This window comes from Vicugna pacos, chromosome 3 (assembly GCF_048564905.1).
Source record: "Vicugna pacos chromosome 3, VicPac4, whole genome shotgun sequence".
Classification (NCBI taxonomy): Eukaryota; Metazoa; Chordata; class Mammalia; order Artiodactyla; family Camelidae; genus Vicugna; species Vicugna pacos.
This window is the reverse complement of record NC_132989.1, coordinates 96,546,017-96,567,476: the sequence shown is the minus strand read 5'-3', so window position 1 is coordinate 96,567,476 and position 21,460 is coordinate 96,546,017. Positions and strand designations below refer to the sequence as shown.

At 43.6% G+C, this 21,460-nt stretch overlaps 1 protein-coding gene across 3 annotated transcripts in view; it reads right to left on the bottom strand.

Annotated features, from left to right (window-relative positions):
- Window positions 1–7,910: 7,910 nt before the first annotated feature.
- AGXT2 (alanine--glyoxylate aminotransferase 2) overlaps window positions 7,911–21,460 on the bottom strand; it is a 35,813-nt gene continuing 22,263 nt past the window's right edge. The window contains exons 10-14 of one of the 3 annotated variants that reach the window (XM_072951196.1): window positions 20,223–20,355; window positions 18,654–18,745; window positions 17,212–17,361; window positions 12,422–12,520; window positions 7,911–8,583 (exon numbers count right to left, since the gene is read on the bottom strand). In XM_072951196.1, the coding sequence (XP_072807297.1) occupies window positions 8,476–8,583; window positions 12,422–12,520; window positions 17,212–17,361; window positions 18,654–18,745; window positions 20,223–20,355 (582 nt within the window). In that variant the 3' untranslated portion in view covers window positions 7,911–8,475. The remainder of the gene's footprint in view (window positions 8,584–12,421; window positions 12,521–17,211; window positions 17,362–18,653; window positions 18,746–20,222; window positions 20,356–21,460) is intronic. The other 2 variants (XM_006199658.4, XM_072951197.1) reach the window with 2 other exon arrangements.

Below are 21,460 nucleotides of genomic sequence, written 5' to 3'. Positions count from 1 at the left end.
CCATCCTAATGGGTATAAGTGGTGTCTCATTGTGGTTTTGATTTGCATTTCCCTAATGACTAGTGATGTTGAACATTTTTTCATGTGCTTATTGGCCATTTGTATATCATGTTTGGAGAAATGTCTATTCAAGACCTTTGCCCATTTTTGCACCAAGTTTTTTTTTTTTTAAATTGTTGTTGAATTGTAGGAGTTCTTCATATATTCTGGATATTTAGCTCTTATCAGATAAATGGTTTGCAAACATATTCTCCCCTACTGTGGGCTATTTTTTACTTTCTTGACAGTGCCCTGAGATGCACAAAATGTTTTAATTTTGAATAGACCCAACTTACTTACTTTTTCTTCCCTCGCCTTATCCAAGAAATTATTACCAACTCTGTCATGAAGATGTTTACCTATATTTTCTTCCAAGAGTTTTATAGATTTCTCTCTTAGGCTTAAGTCTTTAATTCATATTGGGTGAATTTTTGTATATATTGTAAGGGAAGTGTCCAACTTCATTCTTTTGCATGTGCATAACCAGTTTTTCCAGCACAATGTGTTGAAAAGATTCTTTCTCCATTGAGTGGTCTTGTCAAAAATTAATTGACCATATTTGGATGGGTTTACTGTTGGCTCAGCTCTCTGTTGTGTTCTGTTGGTCTAAATGTCTGTCCTTATGCTAGTACCAACTGTTTTGATTATGGTAGTTTCCCTCCTAGTAAGTTTTGAAATCCAGAAATGTGAGTCCTCCAATTTTGTTCTTCCTTTTCAAATATATTTTTAAAAAATTGCTCACCTATGTTGTATGCATTTCTGAAAGATATTTCAAGAATGGCAAAATCTGAATCTTTAAAACTTGGAAGCAGATACTAACCTTTTTGGTCTACCTTTCTTTGCCCCACTAAAAGATTGAATGAAAATACATCTTGCTTCTTTGTACCAAAACCTACCTCCTCTTCCTACGGCCTCTCTGGAAGGGTTAGAGGAGTAAGGGAGGAGTTGATTCTGGGTGTAAAGATGCCGCTTGAAGAAGCACGAGAAGAGGTGAACGGGTAGAGGAAGGCAATGCTCCTGGGAAGGGAAGGGGCTCCTTGCTGAAAAAAGGATGGAGGGGAGGATATTGCTGAAAAGAAGGAAGAAGGGGGTTTACCGGAGATGGCTCCCAGGGTCTAGGAGTTGACTCTAGGGATGTTACCAAGAATAAAGAGGACCCTCCTGCCCAGATTGGTGGCATCAGCACAGGACCACTGAGAAGCATGGGCCAGGCCCCTGTGCCAGGTCCCGGTGCGTGGCAGTGCCAAATGAAGCTAGCTGGAGGCCCGCTCAGCCAGACAGTGGTTTTTAATGACCCCTCTGCTAGAGCTCACTCCCTACAGTGACATCCCTCGTCCCCAGTACCATCACAGGAAGAAAAAAGTCTCTAAAATATTTTATTTCTGGCATACTTTTCACTGTCTCCTCCTACTTCTTTGCTTTTTAAAAAATTGCTGCAAGTGCCAATCAGTGATGCCTGCAAGTTGGGACTTTGAGCTGGAGCAGAGAAAGAGATAACAGGAACAGCTCACTGCTTAACTCTTGCATGGATAAGGATGTGTTGATGACTGTCAGCGTGGGCAACGTGACAGGGAAGGGAACAGAGCAGTGAGTAGGACAAGGAAGGCCAAGACTGTGCCAAGGGCCAGCGGTGAAACTCCCATTCAGCCATGACAGCCAGGGCTGGGGCAGTTAGAGGAGGCAGGAAAGCTGTGCTGGGGGATAGGGTAGCTCAAAAGGATGGCAGGGAGGCAAGCAAGAAGCAGAGGTTTGGGTAAGACTGGCTTGTGCGGGGAGGCGATTTAGTACTAGGCACTTACAGAAAGAAGGTAGTTGGCTCAATCAATACCTCCTGAGGCCAGGAAAGCATTTGTGTTCTGGGGAGGAGGGAGAGAACGCATTCGGTACCCAGCAGAAAACGGTCAAGGAGGTGCTGACAATGTGAGTGTATAGGCCTGAAGGAGGTGGCCCTGGAGATGCGTTTAGATAGTAAAGCCATCATGGATAATGGATGAACCCCCCCCCCCCAGATTAAGTATAGGGAGAAGGAGGAAGAAAAAAAAGAGGCTGAGATAAAAATTCCTGGGGGGAACCAGCCTTAAGGAGCAAACCAATCAAAGACCAATGCATGAGAATGCGAAGGACTAAAAGGGTAGTAAGACAATGACTGCGGAGCCGTTAAAAAAACGGAGAAGATGGCCGAGTCAGCTGCCACAGAGATGCCAAGTAAGGGGAGGGCTGTTGGATTTGGCAGCTGGGGGATTATATTAGTCAGAGTTTCCAGAGAAAGAGAGAACCAATAGGAGCTATTGGTTCTGACTCCTGAGAACACGCTCGGTTCCTTCTGTGGTTATTATGGCCTCATCATCCATCCAAGAGTGCTTTCCTTTTCTTTCTAAAGTTATCTGTGGTATTGTATTACCAAAATTGTATATATACGAAGCATTCAATTTGTAAATACATATTTCTTTATGTATTATATATTTCTCATTGTGTGTGCTTGTCAGTGTATACCATGTGTTCGTCTACTTCAGGTGGGCTAACTGCCGTGTTAAACTGCCGGTGACACCGTAGCCTGTGGATGTGTCTGTGGATAAAATGCACACGGCACCACTGGGAGTTAGTTTTTGCCTTTCTATGGGGAGCACTGTATTAGGCCTGATGCACATGAGGATGGAGAAGACAAGGTAACCCTGCCAGGAGCTCAGAGTCTGGTTAGGAGGTAAGACACAGAAGTCAACATTATCCCACGATGGTGAGAGCCAAGGGCCAGCTGAGGAAGTCCTGTATCAAAAGGAAAGTGACGCTAAGGAAAGAGTTAATATTAATTAAGCAGCTGCCAGTGTATTTGTTTATTTAAATCCTCCCAAGGGGTCCATGGGGTTATACGATCCTCTCTTTGGACCCAAGGAACTTTCAGCTCAGAGAGGTTCATTTGCCCAAATCAAGTGGAGAGCTTGGGCGGGCTCCTTCCGTTTCATTGTTTTGCTGCATCTAATTAAAAGTTTGTGTTTTCCTTAGTTACTGTCAGCAGTGACCCTCCCCAACTAGCTCTTGATTAAATGTGTTCTGTTTTTTTTTTTTTAAGTTTTTTTTTTATTCTTTTTTTGGAGGGAGGATTTGGTTTGTTTGTTTGTTTAATGGGATTGAACCCAGGACCTTGTATATGTTAAACACTCACTTTACCAGTGAGCTATACCTCCCCTCCCCAATGTGTTCTTGATGTCTCTTTATGTTCTCTGTCCTGGATTACTAGCACTAACAACCCCTTCACTTCTACCGAACCCTCCCTAACATCTGCCACCAATCAGATCAGAGTGGCCCACCTTTATCTGAATGAAACCTGAAGGGATCGCTGTAACTGAGCCTTTGGTTCTGTGTCTTTGTTCTTACTGAGGTAGGTGGTCCTCTTGTCTTTGTTGAGACACTTTGTGGTGTTGGACTCTACTATGGGCAAAGCTGCGCCATTTTTACAGTTTGTGCCTCAGCTGTAATTACCCCGAGCAACCTGCTGCTGCGTGCAGGGTCCAGAGCCCGCAGACTTGCCTCTGAACCATGACTACGATGCTCTGGCATTAAGTGATGATGAAGTGGCCAATGTCGATGAGATTTAAGTGGGATTTAAAAGTAGAAGAAAAATCAAGTCCTTCTATAGTTTAAAGATACCTTTTGAGGTTACGTTGAATTACTGAAAAGTTAGAAACTACACTGATTGTAAAAGACAGCTTTAGAACACAAATAAGTGCATACTTTATGACAGTATTACCAATTTATCAGTGTTACATTGCATCTCTTTATAATAATTATTATTAATCATATAACCAAAGCTTGATACTTTTTTAAAAAAATTATCCCCTCCTGAGTAGATTGTCATTTCAAGGGTTTTTAAAGAGTTGCCAACATTTTAATGTTATGTTCTAATCACATGATTAACTGTCAATATGTTCCTTGTGTGGAAAAAAGTTTACTTGGGCAGAATGTTCATTATCTTCACTTTAGGCAGTTTTAACAAGAAAGGAAATAAAAAAGAGCTTGGCAACCATGTGGGCTTCTTGCCTTATGTAAGCTGGCTTACAGCCCACCTCCTGTGGGTAGAGCAGAAAATGGAAGGGCAAGAAATGGTGGTGCCAAACTCCTACCCGTAGTTCCAAATGGAGAGAGAAGTAGGAATCCATCATGTGCATAAACTAATGAAAGAAGCGAATACATGCTCAAGGCCACAGTGTTTGCCCTTCCTACTCCGTGCCTCTGATAGCTTATGCATCTTAATCCCCAAATGCTAGTTAACAAGGAGGAAGAGTTTATTCTGATCAGCAGGCACTTGGGTAGAGCCATGCAAACTTCACAGTTAAGAAGTGAGACCCGGGACCTGGCTACGTTTCCGAGTTCCATTGCTGGCTTTTACTCTGCAATGACCCTGGTGATGGGAGACGGACAGGATATATATAGATGTACGCAAGATTCTCTAGGACTCAGGAAGCCATGAGGAATGTGTTCTATGAATTCATCTGAATGATTAAATCCCTCAGGCCCCTTCTTCCTGGAGAGGATGTCCTAGCAGGAACCTTGGCCTGAACATGAAAACTTTTGTTTTTGTCTCTGTATTGTATCAAATTTTGTTTTATTAGAGTTTAGCACAGACAGCTAGTTACTGGGCAATCTCTGCTAAATGCCAGAAGCATCTTTAGATCCACATGTTTAAGCTTGACACACACATTTATCTGGATCTGTTCCTGTAAGACTTTCCTATGTTGGTACCTTATCCCCATCATTGTCTCCATTCTAAGGAACTGCCCAAGGACTCTTCATCCCTCTCATTTGCAATTGTAGGAATAAATCAGCATAATGGTTGTAAAGGGCTTTGAAAAAATAAAAAATGCAATACAATGCAAAACAAATTTGTGTTTTATTGTTTTCTCTTCACATTTTACTACATTTCTAAATGATTATCATAAATGTAATTTTCAATGTTTTCCCCTTTTACTTTATCTTGAAAGAAAAGAACTATTGAAAATGGGAAGACTTTGAAGAATGACAAAGAAGTAAGTGTTGGTTTTCCTGTCCAGTCTCCTTGATTCCATAATTTCCACTGACAAAGAAGAGAGGACGAGTGTTCCAGGTAGAGTGAACTATAGGAGCAAAGAATCAACATGCACGACATGGAGAGAACAATGGAGTAAAGCTTGAACACTTGGTCTGGGGACGAATCGTGAAGGCTCTTGAATGCCATGATAGTTGGAGTTGGGCTTTGTTCCATGGGCAACAGGGAGCCCTCAAAGGCTTCAAGAGATGAGAGATGTGATCACACTTATCCTTGAATTAAGTGACTTTGGAATCAATGTTGAGAATGGATTGGGGAAAAGTCCAGAATACCAGGTAAGAGGGCACTTTAAATAATTTAAGGGAGAAGATGATGGCCCACATTAAAGCAGTTTTGGTATAAATGAGCCATATCTGAAAATTTATGTTGGAGAAAGTATTTATAGACTTAGCCATGTGAAAGGAAAAAAGATAACTTGGGGAAAAATAATGCCCTAAATTATGAGCCTGAACAAGAGGGGTATTAATCAAGAAGGAATTCATTGTAAGAGAGAGCTTTAGTGTGTCTTGTGTTAGAAATGTGGAAGTGTCCTTGTGACATCCAGATGAAGGTGTCCAGATAGCTAGCATCTTGGGGTTGGGACTCAGCAAAAAGGTTGCAATGGAAGATAAATATTTGGAAATCATCAGTATAGTCAAGATAGGGGAAATTTCCAAAGTAGATGAGGTTGACAACAGGGAGAGAGTATAGCATGGAGGAAGAGATGGCCCAGGACAGAACCTTGTAGTGGAGGAGTTGCCAGGGAAGGCCGAGAAGGTACCATCTAAGAAAGAAAGAGCATATTGCAGAAGCCAAATAAATCGTTTTCAAGAAGGAGCCATTGTTTAGAAAGAAAAACCTAAGTAAACATTAAGTTTGGGCCATAAGGAAATCACTGGTGGCCTTTTGAGAAGACAGTTGCCAAGGAGTGAGAGGCCAGAACAAAACTCTGGTTGTTGAAGCATGGGTGGGAGGCCAGCAAGGACACTGGAGCACAAAAGCTGCTCTTGGAAGATTTTGTACTGAAAGAAAGAAGGGAAATGTAGCTTGAAGGTAGAAATGTCTATTTGTATAGTTAATCAGTTTGCAAGCACTTTTATATCTGCTAGCTTACTTGACTCCCAAGACAATTCAGGAGGTAGAAAGGGCAAGTATTGATGTACCTGGGGACAAAACGAGGTTAAAAGTCTTGCCCAAGGTCCTCTATAGCAAATAAATGGAAGAACTGAGTTTAGAACTCAGGTTACTTGGCTCTTAATCCAATCATCTCTCTATTGTGCCAAAACAGAGCATTTCTAAAATGTTTGCTCCTGAAGGGCATTGAGCTCCCTGTTAAAAGGATTTTGATCTTATCCAGGGGACACTGAGGAGCCACTGGAAGCTTTTGCACAAGGGACTGCCATGTTCAAGTCAACTCCTGAGGGAGAAATTTATCAGGAAGGTGTAGGATGTCTAAGCAGAACAGACACACCTCAGGGGTAGGCCGTTAGGACACCGCTTCGCACAAGGGCACAGCTTAAATAAACATCAAATATATGTTGAGAAAGTTCCTTCCCAATCAGTTCTGGTCTTGGTTGGCCAGTATCTTTTTTTTTCAAACGTACTTTATTGAGTTATAGTCATTTTACAATGTTGTGTCAAATTCCAGTGTAGAGCGCAATTTTTCAGTTACACATGAACATACATATATTCATTGTCACTTTTTTTTTCACTGTGAGTTACCACAAGATCTTGTATATATTTCCCTGTGCTATACAGTATAATCTTGTTTATTTATTCTACATATGCCGGTCAGTATCTACAAATTTTGTACTCCCAGTCTGTCCCTTCCCACCCCACTGCCCCCTTGGCAATCACAAGTGTATATTCTATGTCTATGAGTCTGTTTCTGTTTTGTACTTATGTTCTTTTTTTAAGATTCCACATATAAGTGATCTCATATGGTATTTTTCTTTCTCTTTTTGGCTTACTTCACTTAGAATGACATTCTCCAGGGACATCCATGTTGCTGCAAATGGCGTTATGTTGTCATTTTTATGGCTGAATAGTATTCCATTGTATAAATATACCACCTATTCTTTATCCAGTCATCTGTTGATGGACATTTAGGCTGTTTCCATGTCTTGGCTACTGTAAATAGTGCTGCTATGAACATTGGGGTGCAGGTGGCTTTTTGAAGTAGGGTTCCTTCTGGATATATGCCCAGGAGTGGAATTCCTGGGTCATATGGTAAGACTATTCCTAGTCTTTTGAGGAATCTCCATACTGTTTTACACAGTGGCTGGGCCAGTATCTTTTACCACTCTTCAAATAGTCTCTAAGCTCCCTTTTGAACAAAGAATAAGCCTTAGGTTCAGAATATCTGCCAGCAACTGTATCTTGCTAGAACTGAATTACATTGCTTTGTGTTAGCTCTATTTTTTGATCACTTTTCAGTTGTGACAAGTGGCACTGATTTCTCATTTATTATAATTATAGTAATGTTACTATCAAATACATCGAAGTAAAAAAAGTCAAATTGAGGGAAAATATTAAGTCAATTTTAATACAGGTGGTGTACACTAATGGGGAAAAACACTATACATGTGCATTCTAATGACTAAAGTTTGGGAAATTCTGGTCTTGGAAACTATTGCAATAGGAGTAAGGAGGGTTTAGTCCAGGCTGGGTTGATGGCAGTGAACACAGAGAAGGCTCTGATAGACATCTAAAGGGAGTTAAAGAAGAGGACAGTTATCTACCTGGGGTATTTTCTGCACCGTTCCTCAGGATGCTTGTGGCTGTAGTAATAGAAAACTGAAATCAAAAAGGCTTGTGCAATACATTGAATTTATTATCTCATTTAACAAGAAGCCCCAAGGTATGGTAGCTCCAGGATTGATTAAGTCAGTGGCACATTGACATCACTAAGGACTTGGCTTCCTTCCATCTTCCAGCTTCAGCAAATAAGCTTTGTCTTCATGGCTGCAAAGTGGCTGGCATGGTTGGAGCAGTTCTATCATGACGCAGGATGTTTCAGTGCAAGAAGAAGACATCACTTTAGGAGACTGAGAGGGAAAGATGAAGAAACCTTCCCCTGAAACATCTCCACCAAAGGGGCTTCCTTCAGGAATCATGTCACATATCATAGGGGAATCAAATGACCATAACTAACCTAGGCTAATTAGGATTTATTCTCTGAGCTAGGGATGGAGATCTTTTCCTCAAAGATGGATTTTTCAAGATAATAGGGGCTCCATTTACAAACATGGCTGGTAGGCAGTCAACCATGTCTTTTATAACATATACCAGGGGCTCTGGAATTTCTCAAACTATTGCTTAAACATGAGTGGGAAGTTCTTGAGGCTCTGGGTTGTTTTTTTTAATTAAAAATATATTTATTTAGCTCTTCTCTCCATGTGTTGGATTAAGGCAGAACGGAATACTTCCACTGCAAAATCAACTTCTGGTTTAGTGATGCACATCGAGGGTGCAATGCGGAATGTCTGAGGAGACAAAGGAGAACAGAGCAATGGATCGTCAGGGAATCAAATGTGACTTCAAGGAAATGCGCTAGACTAAGAATCCAAAATCTTGTTTTCATGACATTCCTTACATTTCCCTCTTGGGTTGGTCTCCTCCCTCCCCAGTGCTGTGTCCAGGCCATTCATCCTCCAGTCCTGTAAAAATTCTGGCACCATCTGCTCTGGCCCTTTTCCTCTTTGTCATCTGCTGACCTTCCGGTCCTTCCACCACCTCCACTGAGCTCTTAGGCTTCTATCTACACTCCACTTCCACCATCACCCAGGGTGACAAACTCACGTCTCAGTTTCTTGATGGCCACAATCCCCAGAACCTTCATCTGTGCTCCTCCGCATCTGTGCACACCCGAGGCTGGTGCCATGAGCCTCCTCTTCACTAGGAATGTTTTGATTTCTGAGTCCCATTATATCTGCCTTTTTACCAAAACTTCAGTCTCCTCGTTTCTCCATTATCTTCTGGTCTATCACCCCACTCAGATCTCTTCCTCCCTTTCCTGCCCAGCTTGGAGCACATGGGTGATTGTCTGAACCACTCTCTCACCTGCCCCCTCACTTTGCTTGCAATTCTACCCTTCTGCTGCTGCACCCATACAGTGAAGTCCTAGTTCCGATTGAAACTATAATTGAACTGCTGTGCTCCAACCCACAGAGCTGAGAAGTGGTAAAGAATCACACTGCTGGGCAGACTGACACCGCCAGAAACGCAGGGTCCTAACTTCTGGTGCCCTAAATCTTGTCCTCTGTCAGCTTCCTTTCCTGTTCTAATTTCTCTTCTTCTCAAATTCCTCACTCAACTCCTACACCCCTCACATTACTTCATAGACAATCTTGCCTCATGTTTCTCAAAAGCTGTCAGGTAAGACTTTGCTTGCTCCCACAGCCATTCTTAATTTCTTGCCTGAAGGCTCGGAGAATGAGGTGTCTCTACTAGTCACCTCCAGATTTTCCTCCTGTGCCCTTGGCCTTTGAAGATCCCATCACCTTCCCTCCAGGAGACATCCTGTGTTCTCTTGCATCTTCACTTTCTCTTCCACCTCCCCTCAACTTATAAACAAGCAGGCTTAAAGCTCTTGTGACCCAAATCCAAACCGCACCAAATAAAACTGTGTCGACCTTCCTGGTCCCTTCTAGCCACCATACAAATGCTATCCTGCCTTTCACCAAACTTACTAAAACTAAAAAGACTGGTTGATGCGCATTGGCCATTATTTTTCACTCTGCTCTCCCTCTCTTCACATTTCAACCCAGTGCAGGCTGGCTTCCGTCCCATCAACCTACTGACCCCACTCTGCCTAAAGCTGCTGGTCACCTGCTAAGTCGGGAATCCAATGGGCTTGTCCCAGCCCTTATGTTGCCTGGCCTTCTCTGCTGCATTTGCCTCTCTGGTCCCTCCCTCCTCCTGAGTCTCTCCACTCTCTTGCTTCCATGACTCCACCCTCTTCTCGCTCTCCTCACGTCTCCACCTGTTTTTTGTCTCCATCCAGACACTTCTTATTCCACCTGCCCTTTGAATGTGGACGTGACCCAGGTGTCTAGCCTCATCTCACTGAGTTTCACATCTAGACTCCCTTCCTGGGAGATCTCCTCTCACCCCTTCTAAGCCGATGACTCCCAAATTGTGATCCTCAATCCTTTCCTCTGAGCTACAAACTTATCTAGAGAAAGAAATGTCCAGAAACACCTCAAACGGAGCAAGTTCAAAGCTGAACTCACCCTCGAGTTCCCTAAGCCAAATTAGGCATGAGGGGCTCATCCGCGATGTTCCCTCTTCCTTCGCACCCAAGTCCTGTGCATTTCACTTCCAGAGTCTCCTCTCTCTCTACTGCTGCTGTTCGAGTTCATAGAGCATCAGCAGCCCCCACTGGGACCCCCAGCCTCCAGTCTTGTGTCTTCAGGCTTATCCTTGTCAGAGGACAGATTCAGAAATCAGACTGCCTGAGTTTGATCCTGGCTTTGCCACTTACTAGCTGTGTGACTTGGGCAATTCACTTAACCTCTCTGTGCCTTTTTTTTCCATGTGTAAAACAAGGATAATAATAGTACTTATTTCATAGGCTTGTTGAGAGCATTAAATTTGTCAATACATGCAAAGTGTTTAGAACAGAGTCTGACAAGTAGTAAGGCTTCTTACCATTACCACTCAGTGCCCCCAGGCTCCTGGTCCAGCCAATCAGTGTGCGTGTAGCCCTTTGCACGCTGCTGTGTTTCTGCACGTGCTTTGAGTATTTACCTCATTCTTTAAGGCTTAGCTTAGCCAGAAAGACTGGTCTAGGAGTCCCTGTTCTTTCCTCCTCTAATATCCCTTTTTATGGCTATAGATAAGCTTCCTATTTTGTATTATGATTTTCTGTTTATGTCTCTCTCTTCTGCCAGCTCCAGGAAGAGAGGGACAGATCTTATTTATCTAGGACCCAGCTTAGCAACTGCTGCTTAGTACTTGAGTGTGTGCCGCCAGAGAACTAAGGAATAACTAAGCAAGTAAACAATTCATTATTTTCTGTCTTTTTAAGTTGCCTGTCTCCGGATTTTTCATCATTAAATTACTCTGTCTGATCTGTGCAGAAAAGTATCTGTGACCAGGACTAGAAAAGACTCATCGAGTATGTCCCAGCAAAAGTGCCCATTCTGGTTTTGTTTACTGTGGTTTGGTTTGGGCTGGGAGAACTTTAAGTCTACCTGTTTACAGGCTGAGGGGAAGCTGAGGAAAAGCTGCAGATACGAGAGGACACAGGTCTGTTTTCTTAAAGGGAGGGAGGGTCGAGGGTCAGGAGTGTGGGTGGAAGATGTAGGTCTGAACAGGAGAGATGTCTAACTCTCTGAACCTTTAGGAAAAGAGGTAAGAAGTGGCTCTGGGGACAGATGAGCTCATGAGATACCTTAGCTAGTAGCTTCCACTTTCTCTGAGAAGAATGAGGCAAGAGTGTTCACTGACATAGAGGGAGAGGCAGGGCTGGAACCGAGGAACTGGGGAGAATGACTTATGTTTAAAATGAGAAAAAAAGATGACAAAGGCCAAAAAACAAATCAGGGGAGGAGCAGATGTCACCCTAAATCTTAAATCTCTGCCCCGGGGCTAATCCCTGGAGAGGGTCCTGCTGGTGTAAGGGGTTGAGAAGCAGATCTCCTTATAGAAGCAGTAGCAGCCCGTGCCCAGGGGCAGGGCCACGCTGGGCCCCGATGGTGGAGCTGGACTTGGTTTTCCCAGGAGTGGGGCAGGGAGAGATTGATCTCCGCCTCTCCCCGCCCGAGGGTGCAGAGCACTGGGAGTGGCTGACTTTGAGTTCTGCATGTGGGACTCAGCCCCCACCTCTCCTGCAGTCCCCCGGGCCTGCCAGCGCTATTACGTTGCTCCTGGCCACGGGGGCCACTAAGGCTTAGCAGGCTTGGGGTTCATGAGGTCAGAGCCCAGGGCTGAATTAAAAACGACCAGGCTCGCTCTTACAGAGGTTAAAGCTAATTCATACATGAGACAAACTTCTTAGGCATGACCGTTATGACACTATTATGACCTATCCTGTAAACCCTTTAGCTTGTCTGTACGGCCGATTTCTACCTTGTTAGACTGTTAATCTGTGTTTATTCCCCACAGAACCGCAGTAACCAAACTATTTAGACACAGCGCCCCCTCGTGGCCTAATGGCATCACTATCTTTTTCTTTTTCTTTTTTTAATACCTGCGCACTAAAACCGAAACGAGGTGGAACTGGGTCCCCTAGCATAGTGGCGAAGTAAAAGGACCAGCATTAGGACAACAGGGAGGCACCTACTTAAAGTGATAGGTAAAGATCAGCCTTTTTCTTACCTGAGAAAAAATGCCGCCTCTGCCAATGAGAAGCCCCATGTATTTGCAGTCCTGGTGGATTTGATTTACTTCTTCACAGGGAAGAGGCTGGCGGCTCGCCTGTATATATATTAAAATTTTTTTTTATATTTGGCATTTGAATGATTAAAGACATTATTTCCAAGAGAAATAAAAAGCAACTCAAGCAATCAATGCTCTTCTCTCTCAATCTCTCTCTCCCCCGTAATTGAATAAAGCTGCTAATTGCTGGATCAGGTTTTTTTTTTGTTGGGGGTGGGTGTTATTAAAAATATTTGTTTTTATTCCAGTTCATCCCAAATTCCCAAAGACAAGATGAATTTGAATGCAGATCGCCAGTGAATCTTGGCCCTGCCAATGGTTACCCTGGGAACTTGGTTCTTGAATGGCCGTCTTTGGAATCTGCTTTATTTATATGGAAAGTGTCCTCAACTCTTCACTTTGTTTTGTTCGTGTAAAGAGCTCATTTTAAAGTCCAGGAAATGGCTCAGAAGTTGCACAAAGGCATGAATGGGCCAAGCTTTCCCTGGGCTACAGCATGTCCCAGGCGTGGGACTGTTTGTCCTCACCTTCTCTGCTTGTGGAATTTGCTCTTTCTCACCCGAGACTTAGTCCCCCAGGATCAGGAAAGGTAGGCGTTTCTGGAGCCCAGAGGGTGTTTTGGGTCGCTAGGCATCAGGAGCTGTTCTCTACTTAAGACTGCTCTGATGACACTGGCCCCGGGGACTTCTGAGTCTGTGACAAACACTCCTCCTAGCGTTGCAAGTCTGACTTAGTGTCTGTGTTACTTGGAAGCCTTTTTCAACTACAGATATTTGGGCCCTGTGACAGGCCAATGGCATTAGAATATTTGGGGCAGGGCTTGGGCATATGGGTTTGTAAAATGCTCTTCAGGTGAGCGGGCTGAGCACCAGTGAGCAGTGAGCGCTGGGTGCCATCGCGGCAGCTGGTCTCTCTGCAGCACGTCTGTGAGCAGCAGCGCCCGGCCTGGCTCTCTGGTTTCAAACACATGAGGCCTGATCCTGGCTCACGGCCAGTCCCGGCGATCCTTGTGAGGTGGAGGAGGGCTCCCTCTGGTGCTCCCAGCTTCATTCTTCTGCTCAGGGCTTCCTACCTGCCCTCTCTCTGGGCTGTGGTACCCACGCCCCTCCCCCACCAGCCCCCAATCCTTCATTCCTGGTTAGGTGTCAGTGTACCGGCACAGAATCAAACTGGACCGCCAGAGATGTTTGCGTTCTTTACCTGCTGAGAAGCTTTAAGATAAGGAAAATACTACTCAAACTTTCAGACTACTAGCAAAGGGAGGAACTGGGATGGCGCGGAAGACTACAGTCTTCTCACTGAGGATAAAATGTCATCACGCACTCCTGCCTGCCCCCGGGCTTCTCATCCGTTAGAGAGAGAAGATGAAAATACAGCAAAATCACCCGGGGCTAAGCTGTGAGATCTGGGAAGAACGCAGATATGGTTTGGGGGACAAGAGGTCAGAGGGTCAGAGGGGTCCCAGCACTGTCCGGAAAGGGTGCTCGAGGGCCGGTGGGATTGGTGGGGTCTTGGTGGATATCAAGGGTTTGGAGAGGTGGACTTGCTCGGCCCTACCCTGGTCTGATCCAGCATCCTCCCTGCCCCTTTGGCTATCTTATCACTCCCTGGCCTCCACTGCTCTAACTGAGCATCTTGTATGCATCTCATGGGAAATCAAACGAGGCAAAACCACAGGACAGCCTACCCAGGTCCTGTGTGTAATTGACCTCTTCTTGTGGGTATAATGTACTTTTGTGTTTACGTATTTTGTTTCTTGGCTTTTTTTGAAGGGGTAAGCCTGCATTTAAACAATTATAAAAATAATCTACAGATACTGGGGAAAACCTCTTAAAGCAATATGGAAATACACGAAGTAAAGACGGAAAATTTCCCCTCCTTGGATCCCACTTCTAGGGACACTGCCTGTTGGTAATTTGGTGTGCACTAGACACCTTTTCTGTGTATGCAAATACACTTATACGCATATTTAAAAAATAAGTGGTACTTTATAATCTTTTGCAATTTGCTTTGAAAAATTTATAATGTGTCTCAAACATCTTTCCATGTCAGTGCCTTCTTAAAGATTACTCAGTATTTTGTTGTTTGTTGGTAGAGATTTGTTTAATCTCTTATTGTTGGGCATTTATGTTGTTTTCAAGTTTTTGTTTGTGATTATAAATAATGGTGCAAACATCCCTGCTCACATCTATCTTTACACACTTCTGTGAGCATTTCCTTAGGACACATCTCTAGAAGTAGAATTGTTAGGTCAAAATGTCTCCATGTCCTACTCCTGTGGGAAGGGTGGCCATGGGGCATTCGCTCCTTACAGGACACGCCTCAGAAACCCTCCGTGACAGTTCTAGATGGGAAGAATTTGGTTCCCTTGTGATGGTGGAAAAAGCTGCTGTTGACACTGAAGTTACATCTCTAAGTGCATTTAATTTATGCAAATTCAATGTACACATTTGCTCCCAAAAAAGGAAAAAAAATTTTTTTGGTAGATACAGACAAATTTCTTTCCAAAGAGCTGTACCAATTCACATCCTCACCAACAGCACATGGAGTTTTGATTTTGGGCTATGCTGGGCAGCATTAGACCCAAGTTTTGAGCTGTTATAATTATATGAACGTGGTCTGAAGTGCTGCAGGGGCCTGAAGTCAATCAACATGAACACTTATAAAGCACTCACCACCTGCATATTTCCTGGCCTCAAAAGTGTACGATTTATTTAGGAGAAGATGTTTATACATGAAAACTGAGTCAGCAAATACATGACTTATTTGAATGATCCTTTCAAAGGAGCTCTTTAGACAGTGAGTGCTGGAGGGACTCTTTGAAGGCTGGAGCCCCAGGGGAGAAGGAAAGGCCAGCTTTAGACAGGAGGTGTGATGAAGAGCTGGATCCTGAAAAAGGAGAGGATTCCTGTAGGTAGGTAGACACAGAGAGGAGAGGCTGTGTCCCCTGCTTGGAGAAAAGTCTGAGCAATAGTTGGAAGTGGGAAAGTGAACAGCCTTGAGGGACAATGCATAGAAGTAAGGGATGGGGACGCTCCTTCAGAGCCCATGCCCGCAGCCACCAGAGGGCAGCGGGAAGAGGAAACAGCTCATTCTACACGTATCAGTTCATAGCCTGTTTCATTTTTCCCACCATACACTTTGCACATCTTTCCGTGTCACATATATTTCTACGCCATGTAGTATGAACGTATCACGGTCTAGCTTGTTCTACATCCACGGCCATACAGGAGGATTCTGATGTTTCACCATGACAAATCAAGTTCGATGGACATCTCTGTTCATATGTCTTCGAGCACACGGAGGTTGGGTCTGGATTAGTGGGAAGGGAGGACCCTCTCTTCTCTTGTGGGCTTTCCTTGGAGGAGTCTGGACTCTGAGGAGTCTAGATGTCCTCGAGGGATCTCCTGGGTCGGGGGACTAGGATGGACTCTTCTGAGCCTTAAAACAGCCCTGGATGGGGCCTCAAGCTGAGGATAACTATGTTACGGCTGTTACTAGCCAGAGGGTCTAGTCTCATAACACTCTTATTTTCCTATTGTTTTCCCTGATTTTTTAATTTTTAAAAAAACCTTTATATTTTTATTTATTTATTTATTTCATCTTTTTGGGGGGCAGGTAATTAGGTTATTCATTTTTTTAATGAACCCAGGACCTCAGGCATACTAGGCATGCACTCTATCCCTGATTTTTTAAGTCTTGTTTAAAGCATCCCAGCTTTGTACTGACTGTGCTGTGTGGTATTAATAGGAGAGTCTTATATCCATGGTCTGGTCTGAGTATTGAAAGAATTGAGCATCAGTCCTTCTAAACTAGGGTGATGTGGTGAGATCAAACAGCAAGCAGTCACCAAAGGGAAAGCGGGGTCTCCCCGCACAGGAGTTAGGGTAAAGCGGCTGGTCTGACTACCTCTCCCTGTGCCGAGATCCCTCTCTGTCACTCTCCCCAGAGGATCTTGGCTTTGTTTTGACAGAGGATTGGGGCAATTTCCTACTACCGTGGACCTCAGGGGCAGCAGTAGAAGCAGTGGAAAAGATCTGAGAAACATGGCAAGGAAAGACTCAACAGGACTTGACATTAGAAATAAGGGGAGAGAAGGAGCCACAGATTATTTTGTGCTTTTGAGGCTGAGGAATTGGGAGGAGGGTGGAGGGTGTAACACAAACAGTGAACTTGGGAAGAATAACTGGCTTGAGGGAAAATGCTAAATTCACCTGTGGTCATTTCAGTCTGACATCACAGTGGTGACGTCATCAGGAGGTCACGTTCCTCCCTGGCTACTTGGGAGACTGAAGTCCATTCACAAACAAACAAATAGAAAACCCTATAGATTTTTATCATCCTCACCCCGAACCATCACCACAACCTTCTCCTGGCCCTTCTCTCTTACTTCCATGAGCTCTCTGGATCACCTGCTCCTCCTCAGACAACTTCCTCCCTTCCTAATGTTTCTAACTCAAAATATTCAGTCATCACCGATGCCCTTTGCCTAGTCTGGCAGGCATGGCATCAGCTCCCTCTTCCCAATGCTCTTCCTCACTCCTCTAGAACTCTTGATGGCATGCTAGCCTTTGCTTCATACCCACCCGTCTCTGCTCATCCCTAACTCCTCCTGGCTGAGCCTTGCAGTCCTTGTGTGCTCTCTCGCTGAGAAAGAATGACCGAGGGGTCCTGCTTTAACTCTTGCTGCCCCCAAGAAGTGGCAGAGAGAGCAGCAGGTCAGAACCTACCTTGTCCTTCACCATTTCTATTCCTACCATGAGCCCTTTGCCTCGGACATCTCCAACAATTTCAAATTCATCCCGCAGCTTAGCAAACTTCAGTAGCATATAGGTGCCCACTTCTTGGCTGTTTTCTTGCAGGTTTTCTTCTTTAATCACCTGTTAAGAGGAAGCCCCAAATGACCTTGCATTAAAAAAAGTTTTAAACTTGACAGAAACAGAGAGAAATAAATGCACGTGACCCTCTTTACAAAATCGGTACCAGACCAATAGAACTCAAAGTCTAGTGTGGTCCTAAGTCTTGGCAGAGGGGATGCTTCCTCTGTATCTCCCTTATCTTGAGGGTTGGGTAAAAACTGAGGAAAAACAGGAGACAGTTCTCAGTGTTGAGCTCTGTGTGGGCCCAGAGTCAGGGCACCTGAAGATACAAAAGGATTTTCACCTACTTCCACCCACAGCAGAGCCTTGTGACTCTTGACAGATTCGTGCAGTGTCCTACATTTATATCTAGCTGATAATGGTTGCATGACTCCAGACAGAACTTCATGTTTTTAAGAATTATTTGTTTATCTAAATCCTCTCTATCTTCTAAATTGGTTGAGGTGACACAGCACTTAAAAAAAGTAAGCTGGCAATGTCTAGAAAATGAAATAAATAACACATCCCTACCCACGTTTTCTCATTTCAAGATTTTATCATATTTGAAAATACTTTTTAACTAGCAAGGGCAGCCTTTCCTTACTTTTAAATTTAATTTTTTGAATAAATGAATCATGTACCTATTTCAAACATCAGAAAGTACGGAAGTGTAGAGAAGAAAGAGCCTCGCTGACCCCTGTCCCCTAGCCACCAAGTTTCCCTCTTTACAAACAACCACTGTGATGAATTTCTCAAACATTCTTCCAGAAATAGTTGTGCTCATTTAAGCAAATGCTATTATGCATGTTAGCAAAGGCATTTAAATCTTTTTCAACAGCTGAGACCCCAGGCAAAATCAGTGGCCTGGGGCTGAAAAACAGCTGAATCACCTGAGAGTAATTGCATGGAACTCACTTGCTCTCTAGTCCTTTAATTTATGACGGTACAGCAAAAGTAAGGAAGACTAGACAAGTCAGGGCCAAAATTCAACTGAAATCAAGGACAGCCATTGGTAACCATCCATAAAATACCACTCAACTCACAAAGAAATTTCAGTGCTACCAGCTAGCCAGGGGAATTCTTATATTTCCTGTGTCTGTGAGGTTTATTATATATTACTTCATATCCAAGACGTTAAGCTCTCACAGTAGATCTTAAAAAGAGGGGGAAAGGGCAGAATAATAACTGGAAATCTAACTTAAATTCACAGACTAGTAATTAAGACTTCACTTTAATAATTCGATGTGATAGAGTTCTGCCAATGGGTGTGTAGCTTTGGAGCAGTCTTTTTGTGGAATGAGTGATGGAATTACCTCAAGCACTGCTGATCCAATGGCACAGGCCATGGGGTTCCCGCCAAAGGTGTTGAAATGATGCAGGCGTCTAGCCAAAGACTTGGCAATCTCTAGGGGAGAAAATAAAAGATGGATATAGAGTGACACACCCCTATCTATAATCTCCCATCATGTCATCTGGACTATATTTACTTTCATGTTGTGCATGTATGTTTAATATATTTCATGGCATCACATCCAATTCGTTCTTCACTCTCCAGATAGTGAATGTTATGTGAGTATAATTGGAGATGTCAGTGTAATTGGAGATAGCACATTTAGGGAGGAAAATAATCAATAAGGTCATAAGGGTGGGGCCCTAATCTAATAGGATTGGTGTCCTCATAAGAAGAAGAGACACCAGAGCCTTTCTCGGTGGAAAAAGACTTGTGGGGACACAGGAAGAAGGTGGTCATCTACAAGAGAGGTCTCACCAGAACCCAGCCCTGCTGGAACCTTGGTCTTGGACTTCCAGCCTCCAGAACGCTGAGAAAATAAATGTCTGTTGTTTAAGTAAGTCATCCAGCCTGTGATATCTTGTTATGGTAGCCCAATCTGACTAATACAGTGACTAAGGAAAAATTGCCTATTTACTCAGTGAGACGTTTGATAACAAAATCTTTAATGTGTTGTGTGAATTGAAAAGTACCTTAAAACTTGATTCATGGGAATTTACATGGAACCTTCATTAGCTAAACCTTTTTCCTGTATTCCACTCTTGAGACTAAGAAGGAAATATTTTTGAAAAATATCATCTCGAGGGTTTAGTAACATAATTTCTGGACTGTTTCAGGGTGAGTATATGAATATATTCTTCATTATGTTATATTCATTATACTTCACCTTCTACATCCACATTTTAGCACCTTTATGCATTCAATTAAAACACTGAGATAGTACCAGGCACTTAATTACCCTTTAGAGCCTCTGAAGTGTGCCTGCTATGGTGGGGAAAACAAACGAAGTAATTTTAAGGTTTTCAACAATAAACATTTCATAAAATTGTTTTCTGTAAAACCTCCCTGAAATGGGAAATACAGCTAATTCTAATGTTCAATTTATAGAATGTTCTGGTTAAGTGAGATTGTACTGTATTTAGCTGTTCTGTGGATGATCAACAGAGAAAACTGTCACTCCGGACCTTGTGTTCATAGCTTATCAGTGTGGCAAGACCAAGTCAGAGTCTCCTTCAAGGATATGACTCCCTCGGAAACTTGAGGGCTGGCTTCTGGTTGGTTAACGAGGATCTCTCCTGTTGGTTTTGTCTTTGCGGCACGTTTTCCTAGACCCTGTCGGTGTGGAAGAACCCTGCGTTTCATCATGGGGGTGGGAGAATTAGTCTTCCCTGCAGCAAGAGCAAAAAGGGCTACTTTTCTTCCACGTCTTCCACACTCTGGCAGACAGACAGTTTCCCCTTTCCACTGCTTAGGAAGTGCGTGTGTAGTTCCCATCACTGTCTCCAACGCACACAAGTCCCAGTACACATGCTTTCTACCATTGCTGATGTAGGAGACCCAGAAGCAGGCACAAGCTGCCCGTAGTTCCCACCTGGAGTTGTCACAACTGCTGCCATGGGAAAGCCATTCCCGATCCCTTTGGCCATGGTGACAATATCCGGCAGGACGTCATGGGTTTGGAAGCCCCAGAAGTGAGAGCCCAACCTTCCAAATCCTGTCTGCACCTGATGGGAACAAATCCAAAGTCACTGGAAACGTTTCAAGAAGTGTTGGTTTTCCTGGCTCCTTGGTCTCTTCTCTTTCCTCTTCCATCTCCTCCTCCTCCTTAATATCATTATCACCAGCCATCTTCATCACTTAATCCTTGTACTGTTCCAAACAAACCACTTAATCTGTGCCTGAGCTTTTAGGCACCAGGAGCCATTTACTAGCATTGTGTGACTATAGACACATTTCTTAAGTTCTCTGGACCTATGTTAACTCTGTTGAATGGAAACACTAAAAGCAGTATGTCCCAGGGCTGCTGCGAGGGCTATATAGACAATGCATGTGAAAAAGATCATGATGATTAATAATCCTTAATAAGGATCTCCTGTGTATAGGGGTGAAGGGTGGGGAAGCTACGTTTGCCTCAGGCTGGATGAATCCAGGGTTACAGCAAGCAGATTGGCGCTGGGGCACCCGCCACCCGGGCCAGATAGGCTGGTTACTCTCTTCCCTTTGATGTCCCTTTCTTCCTGAGAATTAGTCATGAGGAGGGCCCAGCTGAGCCAGAATACTATGAACTCATCTACAAAACAGAAACAGACTCTCAGATGTAGTAAACAATCTTATGGTTACCGGGGAAAGGGGGTGGGAAGGGATACATTTGGAAGTTTGAGATTTATAAATGTTAGCCACTATATATAAAAATAGATTTTAAAAAGTTCCTTTTGTATAGCACAGGGAACTATGCTCAATATCTTGTAATAACCTTTAATGGAAAAAAATATGAAAACGAATATATGTATGTATATGCATGACTGGGACATTGTGTGCTGTACGCCAGAGACTGACACGTTGTAATTGACTGTGTTTCAGTTAAAAAAAAATTTAAAAAATAAGGAAGAGGAAGCCAAGGCTAGCTCACTAAGATGACATGTATGATCACTGGGTGGCAGCACTGGCCCCGCACTCAAGTTCTTCATCTGCTCCAGCATTTTCTGCCATCCTTTGTCTTTCTGCACCACTGTTCCCTCATTCTTGAGAGGCAAGTTTTCCCAGTGGTTAGTGTGGTGTTGGAGTCTGGGTTTGAGTTCTGGCTCTGTCCCTATACACTGCATGATCTTG